General features: G+C 37.8%; 2 protein-coding genes across 10 annotated transcripts in view; one reads left to right on the top strand and one right to left on the bottom strand.

Annotated features, from left to right (window-relative positions):
• Nucleotides 1–21081, top strand: part of SUMO1 (small ubiquitin like modifier 1) — a 1087495-nt gene that overhangs the window by 48402 nt on the left and 1018012 nt on the right. The window lies entirely within an intron of this gene.
• Nucleotides 1–21081, bottom strand: part of NBEAL1 (neurobeachin like 1) — a 206357-nt gene that overhangs the window by 21091 nt on the left and 164185 nt on the right. For 8 of the 9 annotated variants that reach the window (XM_050750762.1, XM_050750761.1, XM_050750760.1 and 5 more), the window contains 6 exons: nucleotides 17918–18048; nucleotides 15016–15125; nucleotides 9477–9594; nucleotides 7698–7795; nucleotides 4834–4950; nucleotides 1349–1438 (listed from right to left, as the gene is read on the bottom strand). In XM_050750762.1, coding sequence (XP_050606719.1) covers nucleotides 1349–1438; nucleotides 4834–4950; nucleotides 7698–7795; nucleotides 9477–9594; nucleotides 15016–15125; nucleotides 17918–18048 — 664 coding nt within the window. The other variant, XM_050750765.1, reaches the window with a different exon arrangement.

Below are 21081 nucleotides of genomic sequence, written 5' to 3' on the forward strand. Positions count from 1 at the left end.
ACTCCAGCCTGCGTGACAGGGTGAGACTCTGTCTCAAAAAAAAAAAAAAAAAAAAATATATATATATATATATATATATTTATACATATGTATTACAATTGATATTCACAATATTGCCACTGCTCAAAAAGTACTATTACTATTTTTGTATATCTTTTTATTTTTATTTTTGTTTTACTTAGGAGTCTCACTCTTGTCATGCAGGTTGGAGTGCAGTGGCGCGATCTTGGCTCACTGCAACCTCCACCTCCTGGATTCAAATGATTCTCCTGCCTCAGCCTCCCAAGTAGCTGGAATTACAGGCGCCTGTCTCCACGCCTCTCTAATTTTTTTTTTTTTTTTTTTTTTTTTTTTTTTTTTTTTTTTTTTTTTTTGAGACGGAGTCTCGCTCTGTCGCGGAGGCTGGAGTGCAGTGGCGCGATCTCGGCTCACTGCAAGCTCCGCCTCCCGGGTTCACGCCATTCTCCTGCCTCAGCCTCCCGAGTAGCTGGGAATACAGGTGCCCACAACCGCGCCCGGCTAATTTTTTTTTTGTATTTTTAGTAGAGACGGGGTTTCACCGTGGTCTCGATCTCCTGACCTTGTGATCCGCCCGCCTCGGCCTCCCAAAGTGCTGGGATTACAGGCGTGAGCCACCGCGCCTGGCCTAATTTTTTGTATTTTTAGTAGAGACAGGGTTTCACCATGTTGCCCAAACTGGTCTTGAACCTTTGACCTCAAGTGATCCGCCCGCCTTGGCCTCCCAAAGTGCTGGGATTACAGGCGTGGGCCACTGTTCCCAGCCTATTTTTGTATATCTTTTTAGATTTTATTTTCTGAGCAAATGTTGCCCAGGCTAGTCTTGAACTCCTGGGCTCAAGCAATCTGCTTGTTTCAGCCTCCCAAAGCACTGGGATTACAGGCATGAACCACCGTGCATAGCCAAAAAGTGGCTTTTAAAAAATATTTATTTCGGCCGGGCGCGGTGGCTCAAGCCTGTAATCCCAGCACTTTGGGAGGCCGAGACGGGCGGATCACAAGGTCAGGAGATCGAGACCATCCTGGCTAACACGGCGAAACCCCGTCTCTACTAAAAACACAAAAAATTAGCCGGGCGAGGTGGTGGCGCCTGTGGTCCCAGCTACTCGGGAGGCTGAGGCAGGAGAATGGCGTGAACCCGGGAGGCGGAGCTTGCAGTGAGCTGAGATCTGGCCACTGCACTCCAGCCTGGGCGACAGAGCGAGACTCCGTCTCAAAAAAAAAAAAAAAAAAAAAAAAAAAAAAAAAATTTATTTCCTCTTTTTTTTTTTTCTTCTAAGTTGTAATGAATATAGACATGGCAGTGTAAAAAAGGTAAAAATCAACTTACCAGTAACTCAGGGCTGCCTTGAGACATAAAAGAACGATACTGATTTTTGGGGACGGTGGCCTTTAATAGTGGAATACCATCACTAATCCCCTGTAAAATAAAAGAGGTTTAGTGGCTGGTTCTGCTCATCTTTATTAGGTACAAATTACTGAAAACCATTTCTTTAAATAAGGATGAATCCTGTGATACATCATTTTACTCTCTTGAAACATCTAATCAATTAATTTAAAATGAAGGAAAGGAATTATATACCATGTATAGGTGGCATATTTGAAACTTCTGAAACCCATCACCTTATATTCAACTACACTGCTTTTAAAAAGAGACATAGATTTCAAAGAGCAGCAATAATTTAAAACAGCCAATGATTTAGGATCTATCCTAAGTTATACTGACATAAATATAAAGCAGAAAATATGGATCATATAAGATAAGCCAAATGAGAAAACTGGTCATAATTTATAGAAATTTCCTTTTGGGTCTAACTTTCAAAAAACATATCTAATCCATTAACTGGGATACTTCCTGAAAGCCACAGTAGGACCAGAAAATAAAGACAGCACTCAGAAAACATCTGCCATTATCTTATAACGATGTGAAAGAGAACAATAATTTGAACTCAGTTCTTTGACGTGACAATAGTTCACAAGTGATATCTAATATTTACTAGGTAAATGATAACATTATTGGGTATGCGCTATGTATCAGGTGTTGTTCTAAGAACTTAATAGGAAGTAACAAATTATAAAATTCATTATAATTTATAGAATTATAAAAAGTTGGTGATTATCTTTTCTCTTCATGTTGTGAATTAATCCAGAGAAGAATGACTTGCATTTGAACAAGGCAAAATGAAAATGGTGCCTGAAAAAAACCCATTTATTAAGCCCTTGTTTTCACTACTACCTCTACTTTCTTCACAATTTGAACACCTAGGAGATGACCTACAAAAGGCCTTCTCTTTTCATATTAATATATGGGGAAATACCTCTTACGAGAATGAAAAGGGATTAACAAGTTATTGGTACCTAAGGAAATCAGTTGTGTTCTTTATACTGATACAGATACTGAATGTGTCCTGGAGAAAGCTACTATGTGACATGGTGGGTACAGAGAAGGGCAAATGTGTTGCTGCACCTGCAGATGGAACTTGGAATGTACTATATTACAACAAAAGTCACAAATGATTAGATAAGATGAAAATAGTTCTATTGGCATTATAGAATATAGTATTGCATGTTCATCAGATTATGGATCAAATAGGGTCTCATGTGTTGTTTTACATGCAGTAAAGAGTTAACAGAGCAGTCCTGAGCCTGCCATCATTATTATAGAAAGGCCTACTTGCAAGACTGGCCTTTGGTTGGCATCTGGGACTTGGCTGGCGAACAGTTCCTCCTTACACTGATATAAAACTTTCCCTCAATGACAAGGGTGGCTCACTACACCTAGACTGTTTGTGCAAATAGTATGGTTTATGCTAAACACTTGTTTTTCTTCTGGAGTCTGGAATTTTGGTATGTGCCAGGCAGAGGGGTGTGTATGCGACCAGCCTCCAATAAAAACCTTGGGCACTGGGTCTCTAATGAGCTTCTGTGATGACAAAAAATGTGTTTCCACATTTCATTACTGAAAGAATTAAGTAGGTCTTATGTGACTCCACTAGGAGAGGTCTCTTGAACACTTGTGCCTGGCTTCCCCTGTACGTCACACCATGTGCCTTTTCCCTTTGCTGACGTTGCTTTGTATCCTTTCACTGTAATAAATCTTAGCCACGAGTACATCTACTTGTTGAATTCTGTGAGCCTTTCTGGCAAATCACTGAACCTGGGGATAGTCTTGGAGACTCCCAACATATCCTGGGAATTGGTTACAATTTCTGAGCATTGTTTTTATGTGTTCTGAGTTCTACGCACCTAACTCAGATACTTTTGGAAATAACCAAGTTTGCAGAACTTGTATTGCAACCCTAAATAACTATTTCAGTAAACATGGATTTAGGAAAAGAGTGACAGATTAATTTTGAAATGCTTTCACAAACACGTGAAAGCATTTCCATACCAAAATGTAGTGGTGTACCACATAAAAACGTTTAATTCTTATATCAATTAAAAAATACAGTGATGCTTACAATACTGTTCATTTGAGTAAAATTTATTATAACACTTTAACTTTTTTTTTTTTTTGAGACACAGTATTTTTTTTTTTTTGAGACAGAGTCTCGCTCTGAGTTCAGTGGCATGATCTTGGCTCACTGCAAGCTCCGCCTCCCGGGTTCACGCCATTCTCCTGCCTCAGCCTCCTGAGTAGCCGGGACTACAGGCGCCCGCCACCACGCCCGGCTAATTTTTTGTATTTTTTAGTAGAGACGGGGTTTCACCATGTTAGCTAGGATGGTCTTGATCTCCTGACCTTGTGATCCACCCGTCTCGGCCTCCCAAAGTGCTGGGATTACAGGCGTGAGCCACCGCACCCGGCCAAAGCTTTAACTGTTATAAAACTCATAAACATTTTTTATACTACATTATCAAAAAATAGAATTTTTTGATAATTGATTTTCCCATGGTTATTGAATCTGAGAAACATGCTGCAGTGATACTGTAATGCAGGGTTTTACAAACTACAACCTGTGGGACAAAGCCAGCCCACCACCTGTTTTGTAGGCGGTGGGTGAGCTAAGAATGGGTTTTATATTTTTAGATGATTACATTTTAAGTGGTTATATATGTACCTACAGAATATCTTTGAGTTTGCCTTTTGGCCTGCAAAGCCCAAAATATTTACCAGTTAGACCTATCTCACTGCTGCACACTTTTCAAATAAGTTATTATTTGACAGAAGAAAAAGTTTACCAACCTCTGCTGTATTGCAGAGACTGTTCAATGTATATCTTCAAACTTACTAACTTTTTATTTTCAATTTTCTTTTTGTGAAGGGTCAATGCTATCTGTCCTAACCAAATTCACAGGTATGAATGCATTTTATAATCACATTCTGAATTACTGCAAGTAATTTAATATGTACATTTAAACATTTGAATTTTTTACTTAAACTCTTTCAATTACACCATCAACTACTCTTGTTTTACTAGACTACTCATTCTATCAATTAACAATGTGACTTATTAGGATCTATTTTATATATGAGCAGACATTATAATTAAGAGCTATTAAAATATTATCTCCATCTACATATCATCTTGATTGTCACAAGAAGCATTTTAAATCAAATTATTTATTCTTCTTTGTCAGGAAAATGTGAAGTAGATGAAAGAAAGCCAAGAAAAACAGTTCAGATTACCACTCAGCAGCAAACAAAAACTTCCAATAAAAATGTTTTAAAAATCCAACAATAGATTATTACTGTAAAATTTACTATCTTAAATTAAATACTATAATCCTTACTTCCCATTAAATAATAAAAAGACTTTAAAATGTACAGAATTTAGAGAAAACTCTTTTTGATGTTACCAAGTTGGATATTACCTCTATAAAAAATGACTTGAGTTCAGGAAGGTGTTGAAACAGGTTTAGGGTTGAAGTGTCTGTTTTGGTCGGCTTCTGCACTGCTTCTTCTGCTGATAATCTTGGAGGGTGTGGTTCCTTCAAAATAATTTTAAGGAAAAAACAATTCCATATCTATATTATTAATCTGTCACTATGTTCCTTCATATACACTAGGCTCTAGCTACAATGAATTACATACCATGCATTGTTGACAATTCTAGGTGTTGGCTCAGACTAGTCTCTTAGCAGAGTTACTACTTTCTTCATTTCTTTGGAAACCCCACTCCTACTTTAAAGTTTTTCTTACTGATATCTCTCCTAAATTTTTAAGTCAGAATGTATTATTCTCTTTTATTATTTTTCCTTGGCAAATAATTTATATTTTAATTATAACTTATTTCTTTCTATGTTGGATTACATATAGTTGTTTATGGTCTGTCTTCCCCAACTAGATTATAAGTGCCTTAAAGCTAGAGAAGCCTTATTCATTTTTGGATTTCCATACTAGAGCAGTATCCTACACATGTTAGATGCTTGGTAAAATTAAATGTAGTATTCAAAATTCAGAATGTATAATTTGGATGAATCTTTAATTCCTTGACAAGATCAAAATGTCAACACTGGTCAGGTGTGGTGGCTCACACCTGAAATGCTAGCATTTTGGGAGGCTGAGGTGGGCGGATCACTTGAGGTCAGAAGTTCAAGGCCATACTGGCTAACATGGTGAAACCCTGTCTCTACTAAAAATACAAAAATTGGTCAGGCATAGTGGTGTGCACCTATCGTTCCAGCTACTTGAGAGGCTGAGGTAGGAGAATCGCTTGAACCCACAAGATGGAAGTTGCAAGTGAGCTGAGATCATGCCACTGCACTCCAGCCTGGGTGACAGTGAGACTCCATCTCAAAAAAAAAAAAAAAAAAGTCAATACTATCAGAATCAAATTATAGGTACTGCTGCATACTTTTCAAGTAAATTATTATTCTTCCTCAACTTTCATGTCAGAAACACAGAACAGTATCACCTATATAAATATGAAAAAAATGGCAAGTAAAATGAATATTTCAAAGGCACAGTTAAAAGGCAAAACAGAATTCTCTCTAAAGTAAATTCTTGCATCTCTACAACAAAATATTGATTATAGGCAATAGATGTGAAAGCTGTAAGTACGAAAATATTTAGCTTTTAGACCAGGCATGGTGGCTCACACTTGTAATCCCAGGACTTTGGGAGGCTGAGGCAGGCAGATCACCTGAGGTCAGGAGTTAGAGACCAGCCTGCCCAACAAGGCGAAATCCCATCTCTCCTAAAAATTAGCCAGGTGTGCTGGCGGGCGCCTATAATCCCAGCTACTTGGGAGGCTGAGGCAGGAGAATCGCTTGAACCCAGGAGGTGGAGGTTGGAGTGAGCCGAGATCGCGCCATTGCACTCCAGCCCAGGCAACAAGAGCAAAACTCCGTCTCAAAAAAAAAAAAAAAAAAAAAAAAAATTAGCTTTTAATAGATATTATTCATTTTATTTCAAATCAAATAATGATTTTTGTATCATTTTTATGACAATAAAAACTAACAGCACCACTTGTAAAACAAAAAGAAAAGTAAAACAGGTGTGAAAATATGATAGCATCTATTTCAAAGCCCTTTGAAACATTCTGTTTTAGTCTGTTACTTTTGCCTTCTGACTGTACCAGAAGGTAAGGGATAAAGCATTGACTTCATATATGACTATTCTGTAAAAACCAATGTTGGAGGTTCCAAGCAAACCATTGCTAAGGAACAGTAACAATTACAAAGTTTAGCCCAATTACTGTATTGACAGAAGGACACCTATAAGTTAGAGCTTAGATATACTACTGTTGTAATAGCTGTGATGATTTCAGTTCAATACTGTATTCAAGAGAGATACAAAGATGATTAAGAGAAAGTTGCTGCCTTTAATGTATTTATAATGTACTGAGGCAAATGGATAAATATACAACCTAAGGCAGAAAGTATCATAATTAGGTAGCAAATAAAGGCCCATAAGAACATTTTAAGAGATCTAGTTTAACAGGGGGCTTACAGCTACTAATTCAGAGGAAACATGGCATGCGAGAAAGGCTCTGGAGTTAGATGGTCAGGCATATAATCCTAGTCACTTTCTTGTTGTGTAAACTTAGAAAAAAGTATTTAGTTTCTCAAAGGCATTATAGGCTAGGTATTACTTTCTGTGAGGCTTGGCTTTATCTCCTGAAAAATGAGGATAACTGAATTTTTACTATGAAGATTAGGTGAAGATTAGGTAAAGTACCTAACAAACACAGTGATTGCTTAAGAACAAATCTAGTTAATACATTTTTTAAATGTATTCCACATCACTAAATTCATATACTGAAAAAGATCAAGACATCTTTGAAAACTAACATTAGATTAATTTCCATGAATCCAAATCCGTGTGTTATCAGGAAGATGATTTAATTTCAGATACTAGTATGGGGAAAGAAATATATGTAGTATTTTTAATAATTTGATTCTACATTTTAAATATTCTATAATTCGATTCTTAGGACTGGGTTTGGGCTCTGGAAAGTAAGTGCCTTTTTTGGGCAGATGTGAGCTATTAGAAGTTTTACATGTGGAATGAGTCCCAATATGAGGACAGTTTTAATGGCATACCCTAATTGGTACTCAGTTTTTCCTCTTGGAAATAATAAAAGACTTTCAGAGCAAATAGAAATCTTTCTGTAACTGAGAGTAATTGGCTATACATATGGATCTTGACTGCAATATTTTGTTATATACTTAAATCTACTTCTTAAGTTGACTTAAATCTACTTCTTAAGTTGTCGATAACACATATGACTTACCTTTAATAATTGACAAGGTGTTTGCCCAAAATTATTAATCATCCCTTCTAAGGCTTTTCTTTCTTTCTCATCTGTTAAGGCATCCAGATCCACAGCTCCTAAAACCAGGAGAAGAAGTCAACTTACTACAGAGTGAAAATAAATCAGCAAGCCACATCACTGATTAATGTATCAGGCTCACTGGTGTGTGTGTGTGTGTGTGTATACACACACACATTTTTTTTTATATATATATAGACAGTTTTTTTTTTGCTGTGTGTTGCCCAGGCTGGAGTGCAGTGGTATGCTCTCGACTCACTGCAACCTCCACCGCCTGGGTTCAAGCGATTCTCCTGCATCAGCCTCCTGAGTAGCTGGGACTACAGGTGCATGCCACCACGCCCAGCTAATTTTTGTATTTTTAGTAGAGATTGGGTTTCACTATGTTGACCAGACTGGTCTTGAACTTCTGACCTCATGTGATCTGCCTGCCCCAGCCTCCCAAAGTGCTGGGATTACAGGCGTGACCTACCACCCCAGCCTCACTGGTACAGTTTCAATAAAATATTATTCTATTCTTCAATTTATAACATTGTGAAAAGGTAATTTTAAAAAATCAGCAACTCATCAAACATTAAATATATGTAAAAATTAGCTAAAATATTTTAAGCAATTGAAAGTTAAATGATATTCTATGAAGGTTTCTACTGGGGGAGGGGTGGTGGGTCATGCCTGTAATCCCAGCACTTTGTGAGGCTGAGGCGGGAGGATTGCTTGAGACCTGGAGTTTGAAACCAGCCTGGGCAACAAAGTGAGACTTCATCTCTCTAAAAAATTTTAAACATTAGCTGGGTGTGGTGGTAAGGCAGGAGGGACTGGTTGACCCCAGGAGTTCCAGGTTGCAGTCAAGTATGATTATGCCACTGCACTCTAGCCTGGGTGAAAGAGCAAGACCCTGTCACAAAATAAAAAAAAAATATATATATATATATAAGTTTCTTTTGCAAAAATACGAACTATACTCAGAGTATACCTAATTGTTTTGGTCATAATAGCCAAACTCAAACAAGAGTAATAACTACACAAAAATACTGCTTTAAGTTATTGCTTGAAACAAAGGTTTCGAAAGGTAATATTCTGGTTAACTGATTATACTCAGCCACATCTAATATGGATTGTTACATGACTAGTAATTGGCTAAACTAGGTAAGTCCAAGCTTCTAACAGCCATGCAATACTTTCTCCTTACAAACCTATTACCTGAATGGATACGGCATGGCAAAAATATGCTCATTTACCAAAAGTCTCTCACTGTATTCACATTCACATAACTTCACAGTATTCACCATCTTTAGAACTATTAGTCTACTTAAGGATTAGTAAAGAACTACTTTTTAAAAATCATTTTAAGGCCATCAGAAAATACTCTTGATTCTGAGCAAAATAATGTCATCATATGTATCATTTGAAGAATTTGTTATTTGTAATTTCAAAGGCCTTGTTTCAAAATCTGCTACTGTTTAATACTGAATATTTAATGTTTGACTCAACTGAATAGGACAAATATGTTAGAGATCAAAAACTTTTATGATGTTAATAAGTGACATTTATAACTACACTGGCATATACACACTTAACTACTATTACAAAAACAGCAGCAGTCTGTTAATCTTTCAAGTAAAAAGACGTTTTGAAAATGTAGTCTTTCTCATATTAAATAGGCCCAAAATAACTGTAAACATATATTAAACAATAGTTTCTATCACGGTAAAGCAAGAGAAAAAGTGTATAGATTTATACCTTCGTAACTACAATAATAGAAAACGTTGAGTGCCTCTACTGCAGCTGGTCCCCTCTGTTTATAGCCAAAGATCAGATCTATCCATTCATGAAGATGAGCTGAAACATATTCAGACTCCTAGGAAAAGAACAAATTTAATAATTAATATAGAGATATCTTCCAACTGCAATGTAAATTCGATTCTTTAAAAAAGTAAGAACAAATGAAACATTTCCACACACAAATCTTTCTGGTGGCAAAATAAAATTATCTCGAAATAATGGCAAACATTTATTCAATATCTACTACATATATTAACTATTCCTATCTACTATAATGTAGATATATTTATTAATATTAATACATGCATTTCCTAATAGGCAAATAAAATACAAATATGCTTATAACAGCCCAAAAATAATAACAAAAGAGCTAAAAGACAGCTATGGAATGCATCTCTGTGGTAAAATTTCCATTGAAATAGTTGTCTAGAAATTCAATTCAAGAAAAAAAAAAAGATAAATTTAAGGAAACAATGAAACCACACTTAGGTGGACAAAATAGCTGCAAATCATTCTCTCCCTCACAGTAACCACTTACTAAGAGGAGGACAGGGTGGCAGGTAGAGACCTCCTGGAAATTACTAGTGATAACTTAAAAGACAGTGAGGAAATTGTTATTGGAGACAGGAGAAAACGGGACTCATGTTTTAGTTATATGAAAGAAAGAATGAACTCATGAATTTGGGTGTACAGACTTCCAAACAGAACATTTTAAGTACCATTTAGCTTCCTTCAGGCGCCTATGGTAAAGTATGAGAGGAGTAAGATGGGTTAAAAAGTGAACTATTTGATTTTTTTGGGGGGGGGGGGGACGGAATCTCTTGCTCTGTCACCCAGGTTGGAGTGCAGTGGCGTGATCTTGGCTCACTGCAACCTCCGCCTCCCAGAGGTTCAAGAGATTCTACTGCCTCAGCCTCCTAAGTAAGTTGGGATTACAGGTGCCTGCTACCACACCCAGATAATTTTTTGTATTTTCAGTAGAGATGGGTTTTAACATGTTGGCCAGACTGATCTCGAACTCCTGACCTCAGGTGATCCACCTGCCTTGGCCTCCCGAAGTGCTGGGATTACAGGTGTGGGCCACCACGCCCAGCCAAAAGTGAACTATTTGATTTTTAAGCACAATTTAAAGAAAATATAAAAAAGCCAGATATTGCTGGATTCAAAAATAAAACCATTGCAAGAGCCAGGCATGGTGGCTCATGTCTGTTATCCCAGCACTTTGGGAGGGCAAAGCAGGTGGATCGCTTGAGCCCAGAAGTTCCAGACCAGCCTGGGCAACATGGCGAAACCCCCCTTCTGCTACAAAAAACTAGCTGGGAATGGTGGTATGCACCTATAGTCCCAGCTACTCAGGGGGCTGAGGTGGGAGGATCACTTGAGCCCAGGAGGACATGGCTGAAGTGAGTTGTGATAATGTCACTGCACTCCAGCCGGGGGACATTTCTCAGTCCCAGGATCTCTAGAGGGCAAAGACTCTCGAAATGAGAAACTGCCTAAGGCAACTATCAAATCAGAATGTCACCGGTAAAATATGGTCTTGGATAAAAGTTTAGTTCAAGTGTTTGGCTGTAAAATAATCTGTTGGAACCTCAGAAAGATTTAAGGTTGTACCCCACAGACCCACTCAACTAGAAAATAGAGTGTCTAAGAATCTTAAGAGCATTTTTCCATAGTAGCCGCCCATCCAACCCAAAGTAGAGAAGGGACTGTTTTGTAAAGTAATGTTGAATGGCTTTTGTCCAATAGACCTGACACATAAGAAACCTATAAGGTTTTAAATGGAATTAGACTAGTTTAGAGTAAAAGAGAGAAACTGCTTAAAAAAGAAGAGAGATCTTTGGCTTTCAATTCACTGTGGTTAGGAAAGAGGCTGACAAAAACACTCATGTAAAAGAAGTTTTGTTTTTGCTTTTGTTTTAAATGGAATAAAAAGAATGACTTAGTGAGAGGCCAAAGCTCAAAGGTAGAACCAAGAGCCACTGAGCACCCCTCTCAGGAAACAGGACTGGACCCTAATAGAAGATCTGAAAGCGTGTCCTTACTGGAATTCTGAATTGCTATAAACCAGTATTTGTATTTGTGACTGCTAGAAGCCTCCTGTTTTCCTCCTCCTTTTGAATGGGAGTGTCTGTTAAAAGTTCTCTTATCCTTTCATACCACTGTTGTTACATGGGGGCAGATAACTTGCCTCTTTAGTTCAGGCTTCAGATCCAAGAGGAGCCACATCTGAGTAATTTCATCCACACACAGACTTGACTTAGATAATGAGATCCTGAATTTTAGGCCTCAAGCCTTAATGTGGAATAGCAAACTACTGTCTGTGGGTCAAATCTGAGTTGCTGCCAGATTTGTAGATTAGTAGTAGAACACAGCCACATCCATTTGTTTTTGCAGTACAACGGCAGAACTGAGTAGCTGCAACATAGATCTTATGACCAACGAAGGCAAAAAATTTACTATCTGTCCCTTTACAGAAACAATTTGCCAATTCCTTCCTTAATGAGATGAGGGTTTTAGGGGAAGGGTGTCTTGAGAGGAAGTGAATATATTTTGCATGTAGGAGTAAAATAATTTTTGACCAGAGGGCAGAATATATGTTGATTAAAGATAGCTACAAATTCTTGCCAGGTGTGGTGGCTCATGCTTGTAATCCCAGCACTATGGGAGGCCGAGGCATGTGGATCACGAGGTCAGGAGACTGAGACCATCCTGGCCAACACGGTGAAACCCAATCTCTACTAAAAATACAAAAAATTAGCCAGGGGTGGTGGTGGGCACCTGTAGTCCCAGCTACTCGGGAGGCTGAGGCAGGAGAATGGCATGAATCTGGGACACGGAGCTTGCAGTGAGCTGAGATCATGCCACTGCACTCCAGCCTGGGCGACAGAGTGAGACCCTGTCTCAGAACAACAACAACAAAAATATAGCTACAAATTCTTTCTCACTCTTAGCATTGAGAGATGGAGCTCAATTTCCCTCCTCTTCAATCTGGCATTGATACTGTTACTGTTTAAACATTATAAAGTGGCAGAAGTGATGCTATGAAGAAATAGTGGAAGTTTCCACTTTTGGAGAGCACTTAGCTGCCAGGTGAGGAGTCTCACTACCCAGCTGGAGAGGAGATATCCTGAGATTACATGGAGAGGCAGAAAAGCTAGCATCCTACTGTTTCAATGCAGCCTTCAGATGACTCCAATCCCAGCTGCCACATGACTGTAACTAACTGCACGAAAACTTCAAGCAAGAGCAGAATTCCTCAGTTGAGGCCAGCTAACCCACTAAACTGCGGGAGATGATGATAAAATGGCTATACTTTTTTTTTTTTTTTTAATTGTTATACTTTAAGTTCTGGGATACACGTGCAGAACATGCATGTTTGTTATGTAGGTATACATGTGCCATGGTGGTTTGCTGCACCCAACAACCCGTCATCTACATTAGGTATTCTCCTAACACTATCCTTCCCCTAAAATGGCTATACTTTTAAGCCACTGAATTCTGGAACAGTTTGTTACTCAGTAATACATAACTGAAATATATAATTCTAATATCTTATTAATAGGGTTGTGAAAGCTGTATGGATAAAAATGGAGTCCCTTATGCCAAAACCTAACAAAATCTAGTGGAGAGGCCATAAAGGAGGGGCTCTTATGCATACATGCCTATAATAAGGACTATCACAAAGACACTCTGAAAACCACAACCATACACCAAGAATACTTCTGCGAGGATGTCTGCCCAGCAACTGCCTGTTCAACCTTGGAATAATGCCATCCTTGTTATTAATCCTTGTGGTCAAGGATAATTATTTCAAAACAACTTATGTAACCTTCCTCATTCTACCTTTAAAAACCTTTGCCTTCCTGGGTACATCTCTGGCCCCTAATGGTTCACCAGGGCACAAGTATTATCAGACTGCAGTTCATCATTCATTCCCAAATAAGTCTTTTTTTTTTTTTTTTTTTAAAGAGACAGGGTCTTGCTATATTGCCCAGGCTGGTCTCAAACTCCTGGGCTCAAGTGATCCTCTCATTGCAGCCTCCCAAGTAGCTGGGACTACAGGTGCACACCACCCACACTTGGCTAAACTAATTTTTGCTTTTTTAAATTTTTTCTAAATTCCTTATTCATGCATAGGGTTAAGGCTTACAAATAGTATAACTGAATTCTGAATTTTATAAATATATGCTTATTTTATAAATACATAATGATAAAAAATGTTTCCAAGTACTGGCTTAATTATTTTCAGAGTCCTCCAACATTTCAGCTTAGGTAGAGAATAAAGTGGGCTACTGTGGGGAAAAGTGGAGCCATCAATATCATCTGCAAGATAGCAACACAATATCAATGTTAAACTAACCCTCACTAGTCCTTCAATTCCAAATTAGGAAATTTAACTAAAAACTAATACTTTATTATTATTATTTTTTGAGATGGAGTCTCGCTCTGTCTCCCAGGCTGGAGTCCAGTGGTGTGATCTCAGCTCACTGCAACCTCCGCCTCCTGGGTTCAAGAGATTCTCCTACCTCAGCCTCCTGAGTAGCTGGGATTACAGGCACCCGCCACCACACCCAGCTAATTTTTGTATTTTTAGTAGAGATGGGGTTTCGCCATGTTGGCCAGGCTGGTTGCAAATTCCTGACCTCAGGTGATCTGCCCGCCTTGGCCTGCCACAGTGCTGGGATTAGAGGCATGAGCTACTGTGTCCAGCCATACATTTTTTAAAGTGGCATTTAAGGTTTAGCTGCCTTTTTTTTTTTTTTTTTGAGACACAGTCTCAAAAAAAATTGCATTCCTGTCACCCGGGCCATTGCATTCCTGTCACCTGGGCTGGAATGCAATGGCGTAATCTCAGCTCACTGCAATCTCTGCCTTGTGGGTTCAAGTGATTCTCCTGCCTCAGCCTCCTGAGTAGCTGGGATTATAGGCATGCGCCACCACGCCTGGCTAATTTTTTTATCTTTAGTTTCACCATGATGAAGTTTCACCATGTTGGCCAGGCTGATCTCTGAACTCCTGACCTCAGGTGAGGCCTTGGCCTCCTTGGTCTCCAAAAGTGCTAGGATTACAGGTGTGAGCCACTGCGCTTGGCTTAGATGCCTTTCTTTTAGAAGCTTAGTGAAATCCTTCAGAGAAAACAAAAATGTACTCATCCTTGTTAGACTTAAAATAAATGTGAAAACTGTAAAACGCCAAACCACACCAGCTTGGTGACTGGAACATTTACATATACGGCAGATGGACATTTTACAGAGCTGAAATGTTTAATATTTTGCTATATATATATATATTTTCATGGTACTATACTACAGTCTCACTATATCAGAAGATTCATAGCCTCAAAATAAATTACCATATTGTACTTTCTAAAGTCAGCTTATATAATAAATTACAAATTAATCTAGAAAAATAATTAAGTCAGATTATCCCATCCCCTGGAAAACACATCTTTTATCTTATTATTCTGTCTAATAACTAAATGTAAAAGTCTCACCAAAGCTTTCCTATGTTTATAGATGAAATCTTCAGCTGATTTAGCCCATTTGGGGAGAATGACATCATTTACTAATTCTCTGGAAACTTGTAGACGACCCAAGTTAAATTCTAAGACATGTAAAAAGAAACTGTATCAAATCATTGTAGATTATAATAAACAAAGTAAAACAAACAATAATAAGGGCACATTCCCACGCAAAACATTTTTTTCCTTTTAAAATTCTTATCTATTGGAGTACATACCAGTTAATTTAAAAACAAAAATAACTAGTTTTAAATTAGCTATTATAATGTAAATTAGAGTAAGAATTAAGTTGTTAAGCAAGAAAAGTGGGGGAAACTATAGCTACAACCCTTATTTTAATCTGACCAAAATGAAAAATTAAGTTTTCTTCTCACTCTTAAAATAATGAGAGGGACACAGTCCCTCTAATAGTACACTTACAAAATACAGCTCCTTAAAGCTTTTTGGTGTAACTCATACCTTAAACTCACTCACTAGAACAGTTATATTTGTCTGATGAAGAATAACATATTTACATACCACTATTCTAAAAAGGTACTTGCATAATAAAGATCTGCTCATATGGTCAGAACATGGCATTTTGATAAAATTTCCCCAAATATGAGGGTTTTCTTTTTTTTTTTTTATACAACGTGGCGGGGTAGAAGGGGGACTGTTAACACAAAAGACCTTTAAAAAAGAAGGCCTTAAAATACCAGTGTGCTGCCTTAAAATACTAGTGTATCACAAGTTGGAGAGGAATTTAAATGTCATAAAATGACAGGATGCACAGTGCCTTTGGTTTTATGTTAAACCCATCACAGTGTAGCAGATATTATTTGTTGCCCACCTGATAGTCATTCCCCCTTTTTATTTGCTAGCAGAACCTTTATTTCATTCAAGTGTCCATCTCTGCCCTATATTTCATGCCCATTCCAGGTGACTGGTCTAGGGGTTGGTATATGACCCAGTTCTGGAGAATGAGAAGTTATGAGGAAGAGTTTTTCACTCTTAAGAAAGGACACAATGGATTAACAGCCTCACTTATTTCTAAGATATTGTTGGATCTGCCTATGATGCCTAAAACTGCGTTAGGCATTTGTGACCATAAGAGGAACTAGCCAAAGTCAAAATACTCAGAATGGCACAGTGAAAATACAGAAAAAAAGTTAGCGCTGATGATGTTAAGCTATCTGAAATTTCCATACCTCAGGAATTTTATTATGGGAAACACTAAAATTTCCTTGTTTGCACAATTTTGAGCTGGTTTTATTAATTTTTTTCCTAAAGGCATTCTGTTTTTCTTTGTTTTTAAATTTTTTACTCTTAAAGGCATTCTAATTGATATATTTACTTTCTGCCAAACAGCTCACCTCAAAGAGGCAATGTATAGTTAGAAGTGGAGGCCATCAAGACAATGGTGCTAAAGATAGCAACTAACTCTTATATAAATTGTTAAAGAGTACCTTAAGTTCTCTATCCAAATGTAGTCTGCTCATCCCTCCTATTCTAGATACTCTGCTTTAGGATAATCCAGTCCAACAGCTGACTGAGAGTTTAGGATCAGACTCAGACAACAGATTTACCTCATTTTCTGAAAGTCACCAATTTTGACTGCCTTACTGTGACGCCCTGCCTCCAACAGCCTGTTCCAGAGTACACAAAGTGACATTAAGCCCTGGATATGTTCTCCTCAGTATGAAAAATAATTGTACTGAATAAACGAAGGGTCAAACATTAACACTACATGTTACGGCAGGGAAAAAAGTTGGCAATAACTCTTTAACATTGTGGAACCTCCCTAAAGAACACCAATAGTAAAAATATTGCTATTTTCCTTATTTGTACTTAAAAGTAAATGTAAAACTACCTCACAGGAAAAGAATTTTGACATTTAAAAATGTATTAATATTTAACTCCATACTTCTCTACTTCAAAAACATAAATTTTCAAATATTATAGTAACTTATATCCTGTCATTTTAATTTGCCTACTCTTGCATGCTCTAAATCAGGAGTTACCAAACTTTTCCTATAAAAGGTCAAAGAATAAATATTTTTGGCTTTGTGAGTGATATCATATCTGCTGCAACTACTCAAATCTGCTGATATGCTTACTTTGAAAGTAACCTTCTATGATACAAAAATGAATTGGCTGGCCGGGCATGGTGACTCACACCTGTAATCCAAGCATTTTGGGAGGCCGAGGTGGAAGGATCACTTGAGCCCAGGAGTTCAAGACCAGCCTGGACAACAAAGTGAGACTCCATCTCTCCAAAAATAAATGCGGGCATGGTGTTGCACACCTATAGTTCCAGCTACTCAGGAGGCTGAGCTGACAGGATTGCTTGAGCCCAGGAGGTCAAGGCTGCAGTGAGTAGTGATCACGGCACTGCATTGCAGCCTAAGGAAAAAGCGAGACCCTGTCTCAAAAAAAAAAAAAAAAAAAAAAAAAAAAAAAAGAGGCATTGGCTGGCTGTGGTCCAGTGAAACTGTATATATAAAGACATGAGTTTGCCCATGGAGTTGGTTAATAGATCTGTAGTCAGCTGATGGTTAGTCTAAATACTCACCTTATCTAACTCAAACACTTTTAACCTAAGTGGTATATATAGCTGAAATAGCACATGGTCATTTTTGCTTCCCTAGTAAACACTGTACACTATAGTCTGATAAATTCTCTTAATGATTCAAATTTGACTCCTTTAGCTTAGTTCCCTATAGCACTTCCCTGGAAGGTAAGACTCATACCATTAGTTCAGCCCTGTCACTAAGTAATCCATAGACAGAATGAATCTTAAATAATCTACAGGATATTATAAAAATGTCCTGAAAGACATTTTTGAGGCTCGTCCATTGGGACCTGCTAGTCCAATTTTTAATCCCCTATTTCTTACGATTTTGATTTTCCAAAAACTCTGGGAAATAGAAGAATTCAGGAATAAGTTCTTTCACATCATATGGATTATCCATGAGAGCTTGCCAGGTTGCAGGAATAGAATGGAACTGCCGATCTGCACAGTCAAACCTGCATGTAGAAATTAAAAGAGAATGTAAATATTGAATGAAATCAACAACAAGACATGAAACAAAACTTTTAGATTCCCTTCAGGGTTCCTAATGATTAGAGGTACCGTTTTCTAAATCTTCCTCTTTAATGCCTACACACACAATTTACTCTCCTTATTATGATAATCTCATAGTTGTCAGGAACTAAATACTCTAATTTTAATCACCAGTAGCACCATAGTTGAACTAGTCGAAAACCAAATCACACTGGAGAAAAATTTCACATAAATTAAATATAATCTTAAGAGTCTTTTTAGGGCCGGGTGTGGTGGCTCACACCTATAATCCCAGCACTTTGGGAGGCCGAGGTGGACAGATTACCTCAGGTCAGGAGTTCAAGACCAGCCTGGCCAACATGGTGAAATCCTGTCTCTATTAAAAATACAAAAATTAGCTAGGGGTGGTAGCACACACCTGTAATCCCAGCCACTCGGGAGGCTGAGCCAAGAGAATTGCTTGAGCCTGGGAGGTGGAGGTTGCAGTGAGCCGAGATCGTGCCACTGCACTCCAGCCTGGCCGACAGAGCAAGACTCTTTCTCAAAAAAAAAAAAAAAAGGCATTTTGCTGAATAAAATTTATTATAGAAAGTGAATGTTATTTCAATATTTGAAAATCACGGAGTATAAATATGATTATAAACATTATAGTATCAATATACTTGGTTAATAGATCTATAGGAATGATGCTGATTTAATCACTGATATGTAAATATTTTTACAAACTCTTCTGCTTAAAACCAGAGAGTGAGTTAGGGAAATAGCTCTGTGGCTAAAGCTTTTATGTTTTACTTGCATAATCTATTGTCTTATTTTAATATTATTTTTAAATTAATTAATTTTATGTATTTACTTATTTTAGAGATGAGGGTCTCATTATGTTGCCCAGGCTGGAGTGCAGTGGCTATTCACAGGCACCATCATAATGTGCTGCAGTGTTAAAACTCCTGGCCTCAAGAGATTCTCCCACCTCAGCCTCTCAAGTAGCTGGGACTAAGAAGCCCAGGCCTGCTTCTGGCTTAATTTTATTTATTTAAATTTAATATGGGCACTGCGTCTACAGTAGGTGAATGAAGCTCAAGTGGATATGCTGCAATTGTATTATGCTTTCCCTAATAAAATAACAGTATAAATCCCTTCTGTTTTATTTCATTTGATATTGTTCTCCTGGATTTATTAAGTATTTAATGGCCTTGAGTCTAAGGTAAGGCTATGCACAAGGAAAAAAAGTGACATTAATGACCAATTTGTCTGTTGTTTTTTACACCTGTTTAATCTTGGTTTGAGGCAGAGTTGATCTTAGCAGAATTTTGAATTTAATTATAATTTAATTATAGGTATCAGACCATCTAAAACATTATAGTATATAGTATATTCAAGAAGAGGTATAGTTTTGAGATAAAATTAACATATCATATAAATTGCTTGTTTTAAGTGGATAATTCAAGGGTTTAATTCAGTATATTCATAGTTGTGCAACTATCATCACAATGAATTTTACAACATTCTCATCACTCCAAGAAGAAATGTACCTATTAGCAGTCACTGTCCATTCACCCTACTCCCACCCTTGGAGACTGCTAACGTACCTTATATCTCTATGCCTATTTTTATTTCATTTTGCCTAGTCTGACGATCTGTCTATTTTGGACGTTTCATGTAAGTCATGTAATATGTGCCCTTTTGTCTCTGGCTTATTTCACTTGGCATAGTGTTTTCAAGGTTCATCCATATTACAGCATGTATCAATACTTCATTCCTTGAATTCATTCATGGCCAAATAATATTCCACACTGTATGGATATATCACATGATTCATTTATCAGTACATGAACACTGGTTTGTTTCTACTTTTTGGTTATAAATTATACTGGTATGGCCCGGCTAGGTGGCTCATGTCTGTAATCCCAGCACTTTGGGAGGCCGAGGTGGGCAGATCACTTGATACCAGGAGTTCACGACCAGACTGGGCAATATGGCAAAACCCCGTCTCTACCAAAAATACAAAAAAATTACTTGAGTGTGGTGGCGCACACCTATAGTCCCAGCTACTTTGGAGGCTGAGGCAGGAGAATTGCTTGAGCCTGGAAGATGAAGGTTGCAGTTAGCTGAAACTGAGCCACTGCACTCCAGCCTGGGTGACAGAGCAAGACTCTGTATCCAAAAAAAAAAAAAAAAAAAAAAAAAAGGCTGGTATGAACATTTATGTACAAATTTTTGTGTGAATACATGTCTTCAATTATCTTAGGTATGTATATAGAAGTGGAATTTTTAGGTTATACAGCAATTCTATATTTAATTTTTCTTTCTTTTTTTTTTTTTTGAGATGGTGTCTTGCTCTGTCACCCAGGCTGGAGTGCAGTGACATGATCTCCGCTCATTGCAACATCTGCCTCCCGGGTTCAGGCAATTCTCCTGCCTCAGCCTCCAGAGTAGCTAGGATTACAGGCACCTGCCACCATGCCCAGATAATTTTTGTATTTTTAGTAGAGACAGGGTTTTACCATGTTTGCCAGCCTGGTCTTGAATGCCAGACCTCAAGTGATTTGCCCACCTCAGTCTCCCAATGTGCTGGGATTATAGGTGTGAGCCACCACACCCAGCCCTCTATATTTAACCTTTTGAGGAACTGCCAGACTATTTTCCACAAAAGTTGCACCATTTTACATTCCCATTGGCAGAATTTATAAGGGTTCCAATTTCTCCACATGCTCTTCAGCACGTTATTATTTGTCTTTTTTATTATAACTATCATAATGGGTATGAAGTGGCATCTCGCTGTGGTTTTGATTTGAATTTCCCTGATGACTCATGCTGTTGAGCATCTTTTCATGTGTTTATTGAACATTTGCATATCTCCTTTTAAGAAATGTTTATTCAGATCCTTTGTCTGTTTTTTCATTGGGTTGTCCTTTTATTATTAAGATATAAGAGCTCTTCTCCCTCCCTCTTTTTTTTTTGTAATAGAGATGGGTGTCTCTCTATGTTGCCCAGGC

Source organism: Macaca thibetana, chromosome 12 (genome assembly GCF_024542745.1).
Source record: "Macaca thibetana thibetana isolate TM-01 chromosome 12, ASM2454274v1, whole genome shotgun sequence".
Lineage (NCBI taxonomy): Eukaryota > Metazoa > Chordata > Mammalia > Primates > Cercopithecidae > Macaca > Macaca thibetana.